Source organism: Corvus hawaiiensis, chromosome 10, assembly GCF_020740725.1.
Source record: "Corvus hawaiiensis isolate bCorHaw1 chromosome 10, bCorHaw1.pri.cur, whole genome shotgun sequence".
In the NCBI taxonomy this organism is placed as follows: domain Eukaryota; kingdom Metazoa; phylum Chordata; class Aves; order Passeriformes; family Corvidae; genus Corvus; species Corvus hawaiiensis.
The window spans coordinates 12,961,223-12,967,740 of record NC_063222.1 but is presented as its reverse complement, the minus strand read 5'-3'; the positions used below and the strand labels follow the sequence as shown (position 1 = coordinate 12,967,740).

Here is a 6,518-nt window from a genome sequence, read left to right as displayed (position 1 = left end):
TTAAATAACATTAGGGATTATACAACAAGCAGGGATGTAAATAAATTTCCCTTTCAAATTACCAAAACACAGTACTGAAAGGAAATCAAGGGCATTTGAAGATAATGTGGTCTGCATTTTGCCAGTATTTTAATGAAACATTATTCCTGTTGAATTGCTGCTTGTTTAACAGTGACCATGCCTGAGGGGATCCCAGGTAAGGAATCAGAGGCAGACACCTTTAGATGCTGCTGTTCCCAGCAAAGGGGCTGTATCTGTCACTACGTGTACATTGAAGTAGCTTCTCAGTAGTCTCTGAACTCTGCAAATGACTGAGTCCCCTCAAAACCCAGGTTTCTGCTGTCAGGGTTTGCAAACTGCCAGTGGACTGATGCTGCCCCTGGGTGCCCTTGCCTGCATCCCATGGCTGGCTGTGGTGCTGGAGCCCCGGCCTGTTTCCTCCCCAGGTAATGCCCTCACTGCAGCTCCCCCATGCCCAGACTCCAAAGAGTGCAACCTGCCGTGGGAACTGGAAATCTCTACCTTGGGTGTTCCCTCTGCCATATTTATATGACATAAAGTTGAGATCATGCCATCCCAGCCAGCTTTGTCATATGCATGAGATGAAGTTCTACATAACAATACATTTATTGTTACCTTGAATGTTAAAATGTAATAGTTGTCAAAGAAAACCGTTTGGATTACTTGGACAGTATATTTTGGGTTGCTTAGGCACTAAGCATTTTTTCAGAGAGATATTGGAAAGCTCAGACGATGTGTCTGGTGTCCCTCTATGCAGGGAAGCTGCATTTGCTTCAAGTGATTTGACAAAGTGTTTAAGAGTAACAAGTGTTATTTAGATTTTGGAAGTATGCTATTAACTACAGCACTTTACAGAAGATTAAATTTGTTAATTAGGCAAACTTTACAAAAGCAAATCCAAGGTAAACTGAATTAATAACATAAAAAAAGAGATGTGTTTAATGACTTCTGTATGCTTTGTAAACTTGCATAATCAAAAAGAGGATCTTGGAAACAGGACTTGCGAAGTCTGCAAATTATTTGAGGAAGCAGCATTTAAATAACTGAATGACTCTTCTAGTTATGTTTCAGTGAGAAATAATAGTGCTCCTAAAGCTAAATGGAACTTTTGAAGTCAAATAATTCAATGGGATCAGCAATTGGATAAGTTTAGTTAATTAAAAAGGCAATGCTATAGTTAAAACCCAAAAAGCTTATTTTTGTTTTCAAATGCAGAGGAGCTACGTTGCTATAAAGACCTTATATTAGGGGATGAGATGGTGCAAAAAGAGGAAAACTCAATAACTAGAAGCCATTAAAAGAGATAAAATATCCTGGAGTCACTGGAAATGCTTCAGATTTACTATGTGAATAGAAGTGAAATTGGTCCTATTGCATCCAATACTCCCTCTTGAAATGCAAGATCTCCCATGGCTCCAGTATTTCTGTCCTGTGAGCTCTGAAATGAAGGAGAGAAGTGGGACCAACCTGTGTAATGTATTGCAGTCTTCGGAAAGAATTGTCTTAACTCATTCTGAGAAGAGAAACTCCACAATTTGGCACAGTAAAAGGAAAATTAATAGAAAAAAAAAACCCAGTATCTTTTTACAGGCACATTCTGGAACATAGTACATCCTGGAAATAGGAATTCACACTATTTATTTAAGCAAAAGATCTCTGACTGGCTTGGAGCAGGACCTTACCTAATGTAGAACATCTTAAATAACAAATAAAAATTGATGCTTGGATTAAAATATTAGAAAGTCTAGGTAGAAATGACCTCATCTTAGTGAGATTGTGACATGAACTCACCCAAGTTTAATGAATCATTTCCTGAACTGGGTTTTGGCTGGTGCCTGACCACCCCAGCAGCACCTGGCCTGGCTGAAAACTGGGTTTCCTGCAGAGGTGTTGTGGGGCATGTCCAAAAGGGCGAAATAGCTGGATTTTCTGAGACAGCCCGTGGTGCTGAGCACACCTGGAGACTAAACAAACACGAGCAGAAGTGCTCAGTATCTCTCTTGTCCCCACAGTGCCACTTGCTGCCTTGGTGAGGGGTAAGGCTTGGGGAGGATGCTGGTAGGGCTCAGGGGCTCACAGATTGCTTTCTAATCAACCAGCTGGATTTCAAAAATTTGTAACTGAGCTGCTCCTCCCCATGTGTGAGCATATTCCTACCTTCCTCTCATACAACTGAAGCCCAAAGCCTACAGCATTAATTTTCTCTTGTTTTCATATCCTTTTGGAAATTAAGTGATTCGTTTGTTCTCATAACATGCCACCCATTTCGTAGCAAATGCAGATTTCTCTCCCCAATTGTTCTAGTTTGTATAAAAGTCATGTAAAATAAGAGAAAAGTAGCCTCCAGCCCCAGGGTTGGCCTCCTCCTGCTAATTGCAGATCCTGAACTTCCTTTGTGTGCCCTGCTGCTGACAGCCTGGGTTGTGCCAGCTCCCAGCTGGTTCAGGAAATGATGGCGGGTGGATTGACCCATAGGGGAAGGATCCATGAAACTGCTCCAGAGTTCACTTGAGGAAGAGTGAGGCTTTTAGAAAAGGCTCTTGTGCAGGAGTGTAGGCACCAGTTGGAAGAAACAACAGTGTGACAGGGACATGGTATCTGGAAAGAGCTCTGGTGGGTATCTCAGCCAAGAGCTGGTGCAGAATTAGTGCTTCCCTTCCTGGAGAGAGGTGGGTGATGCATCAGTAAATGGAGCTGCAACACATGAATTGCTTTAATTAGGCCATCACTGCCCAGGGATGTACTGGTGGAGTCTTTTCAGAAACAATCTAAAAGTTCATGTGTATTGAGGCCTTGCTCTGATCACATCCAGCCTCACCTGGATCCTGCAATGTGTCTCAAGGTGTTGGTCCTCAAGATAGCTCCTGTGGCAGAGCTGCCCTGCCAAAGGTCATGGTTTGTCCACAGGTGAGCCTGATGCCTGTTTTTAAAAAGAAGATTCCCTTCAGTATTGCTTTTCCTTGCTATTTAAAACACTGACACTGAAAGGATACCCCGTGTCCCTGGGGTCACACCCCCACAATGTGTTAGAGCCTGGCTTGCAGGTTGCAGGCTGTGGTGGTCAATGCTCAGGAAAAGTATGACGGGCTCCTCTGGATTTTTAACAAATCCTCCTGCATCCAAGCATGAGGCACTGCCCAGGCAGCTTCAGGTGAGCACGAAGGACCAGGGGCAGCTTTTGTGTCTGGAAAAAATGTTCCTTGGTGCAGCTTTGGAACCTGCGGAGACTTTGCTTTTCGGTGGCATTTCTGGCCTCCACAGGGAAGAGCAGTCCCTGCAGACCTCTACACAGTGTGTGTGTGTGTCCCTGTGAGTGCCGGGGCACAGCTGGAATACTGGGCACACCTGGGATGCCCGACACTGTGAAACAGCTGAATGTGGCCTTGATGCTGGCTTGGTGCTGGCCCCTCGGGGGATCACCCTGGCACTGCCCGCGCAGGGGGGATCCTGTCCCCAGCTGGTGGCTCCCATGGAGCTGGTGCTCCATGACTCTGCACTGCCAGCAGCAGCGGCCTTACAGAGCCATGACACGTCCTACGTGCTTGGCAGCAGTTTGAACCACCTGCAGAACAGGAGGCAAAAGCTGCAGGTGCGGTGAGGCAAGCGTCCCCTGGGGAGCGCTCCTCTGGGGGAGGGGGTGCCCACACGCTCCCAGGCAGCACACAGCGAGCGCCAGTGGGGAGGCCGGCACCGCTGCCCGAGAGCGCCGTGCGGGGCTGGGACACGCCGGGCTGTGCCGGCAGCTGGGGGGAGGCGCTATCCCGGTACCCGTAGGTGTCTAGGTGGGATGCTTGCCGTGCCCGGGGGAGTGGATGCCGTGCCCGGGGGATGCCGCGCCCGGGGGGATACATGCCGTGCCCGGGGCATGGATGCCGTGCCCCGGAGAAAGGATGCCGTGCCCAGGTGGGATGGGTGCCGTGCCCGGGGGACCGGCGCTGCCGGGCGGGTCCGCGCGTGGCCCCCACGCGTGGGCGGGACGGGGCGGGGCGGGGCGGGGCGCGCGCCCGCAGAGAGCCGCGCGCGGCCCCGCTCGGCAGCGCCTCCCGCCGCCGCGGCACCATGTGGCAGCCGGCCACGGAGCGGCTGCAGGTAGGGGGGGCGGCCGGGGTCCGAGCCGGAGGGGACGGCGGGGCCGCGCGGCTCTGGGGTGGCAGCGGGACCGGCGGAGCATCATCCCTGTACCGGGAGTTTGTGGCAACTTCTCCCCCCGCCGGCGCGGAGGGTGGGTGTGCGGGGACACGGGACACGCGCGCACCGCACACACGCAGCGCGGGGGCCGCTGCTCCGGCAACATCCCGGGTGTCGCTGCCCGGCGGCTCCGGCGCCCCCGGCGCCCCCGGCGGGGTTCGGTGCCGGCTGCGGACGGCGACGGCGGGGCTCGGCGGGGGACGCGCCGCTCAGGGGCTTCTCTGCCGCCCCCGCGGGTGAGGGGCACCCCTGGCCCGGCCCCGCCTGACCCGCGGCAGCGGGACGGTCTCTCGGAGCGGCGCGCGGGGGATGCGGAATCCCGTGGGAGTCCTTCGCCACCCCCACACCCAGAGGTCGGGATGTGTCAGGGTGACCGGGGTCCCCCCTTGCCGCGCCCTCCGGCAGCGCTCGGCTGTGCCGTGCCGGCTGTGCCGTTGTTCGTGTGGCTTGTGCGTGTTGCATAGTCCGGGGAAATCCGAGACAGGCAGAGAGCGAGATGAAATAAAACTCACTTTGTAGTTCCACTGCGTCGGTTTCGTGTAGTTTTCCAGAGCAAGTGTCTAGTGAGAGAGAATTGGACATCTTAAATAAGAATCAATGGGCACAGCAGATGACAAGAAAAGATTATTACTACTTTTGCAATCCAAATTGAGAATTTGCTTTGATATCATCAAGCAGAAAATTCAGCGGTTTGATTGGAGTTGGTAGTAGAGCCAAGCTGAGAGATCTATGAGCTTTAATCTTCACCAGCCAGTAAGGGGAATAATTCCTGGTCTAAAAAAGCTGTACTTTTCTCTACAATAAGAAGCTTGATTTTAGTGGATAGGAATGACGTACCACATACACAGTTGATGGATTCCGGGGTAAAACTATGTGCATGTATTATTAGTTACGTCTTTCCTTGTGTTAGTCAGAAACCTCTCTGCCAAGTGCAAGTGGCAGGATGCCCTGTGTGAAGGAGTTAATGGTCTTGGGCGCTGTGGAGGTAGGGGTGTTCCCGGGGGAGATGGTGCTGCAGGGGACAGACCTCAGGTGAGGCTGCATCCAGGGTTGGTGACAAAGAAGGTGGTGAGGGAAGGGAAGGAGAAAGGGAAAGCCGAGGTTAGTAGTGTTATGCTGGTGTGGATTGTACAGAATGGCTTTGTGTCCCCTTTGTGGAATTAGGGAGGTGTTAAAATAACAAGGTACTATTATGACAAATATCTGATACTGCCTACAAGAGCATGCAAGGCTAAAGAGAACCAAATGCTTGCGTTTAGCAGAATAAGCTTGTGAGTGTAACCTTGTTTAGCCTTGTTTAGTTGTATCCTGTGCGCTGTTAGGGGTCTGACCCTAGGGAGCGGGTGGGAATGGCTGTGTGCTGTGGGGAACCGGCGCTGCCTGGAGGGGGGATGATCACTGGGCTTCTCACTTACCTGTTGTAGCAAAACCCAAGCCTGTAGTGAGGGGAGCCTGTTCTTGAAGGGGAGCCACAAGCACCAAAGTTCTCAACAGCGGCCACTAACTTTGTGCAAACCTACTGTTGGTTGCCTGTGGCAGGAGTCTCCAGGCATCCTGAGCCGATCAAAATGATGAGTGTCTGTAAATGCACTTTTTGCCAACAGGAGTTTCTGGGGAAGTACATGAATTGCTGTAGTGCTCTAAAAAGTAAAGAAATCAGGGAGATCCAAAATTGCAGAAGTAAATATGCTTTGGACTTATGCCAGCTCCTGAAATGGGGAGAAAGGAAAAAGTCTTCTTGGAAAAGTCACAAGAAGTCCATAATAATTCTGTGTTCACAGAAGGGGTTAAATGACAATGTAGTGAATTGTGGACAAAATGAATGCAGTGAGGGGAAGGATGCTGGGGTAGCTAGGATGAGATTCTGTAACTGAAAGCTTAATCCTAATCCATATACATATGAGCTAGAGTTACATGGGCAATAGACTATCTAATATCCCCCACCCCTCTGAAATTTTTTTCTCCAAAAAACCCTTGAAGTCTGGTCCTTTCAAGTAGTCTGATCTCCCCTTGACATGTTATGAATCACTGGCCTGTCCAGAACTGCTGGCAGAGCTGCTGGGCCCTCCGAGGAGAGCTTGTGCAAGGTATAAATGCATCTTTTTTCCCTTCTTCCTCCCCCTCAACACCTTAATTTAGTTTCAGGTGTCCCATGTTGCTCTCTTTGTCCCAGGTTCCCTCTCTCCTGGCACATAGCTGCTGTGAAACAAATGTTGGTGCAATGGGAGTGTTGAAGGGGGGCCTTCTGCTTGTCCCTGCCATCACAAGTTCTCTTGCTGGCTGACAAGCAAGTGTTGTGAGGGTGCTGG

General features: G+C 50.6%; 1 protein-coding gene across 2 annotated transcripts in view; it reads left to right on the top strand.

Moving 5' to 3' along the window:
• The first annotated feature begins 4,026 nt into the window (after nucleotides 1-4,026).
• Nucleotides 4,027-6,518, top strand: part of PID1 (phosphotyrosine interaction domain containing 1) — an 89,187-nt gene continuing 86,695 nt past the window's right edge. The window contains exon 1 of one of the 2 annotated variants that reach the window (XM_048314788.1): nucleotides 4,027-4,110. In XM_048314788.1, the coding sequence (XP_048170745.1) occupies nucleotides 4,081-4,110 (30 nt within the window). In that variant the 5' untranslated portion in view covers nucleotides 4,027-4,080. Of the gene's footprint in view, nucleotides 4,111-4,173; nucleotides 4,244-6,518 lie in introns of those variants that run through there. The other variant, XM_048314790.1, reaches the window with a different exon arrangement.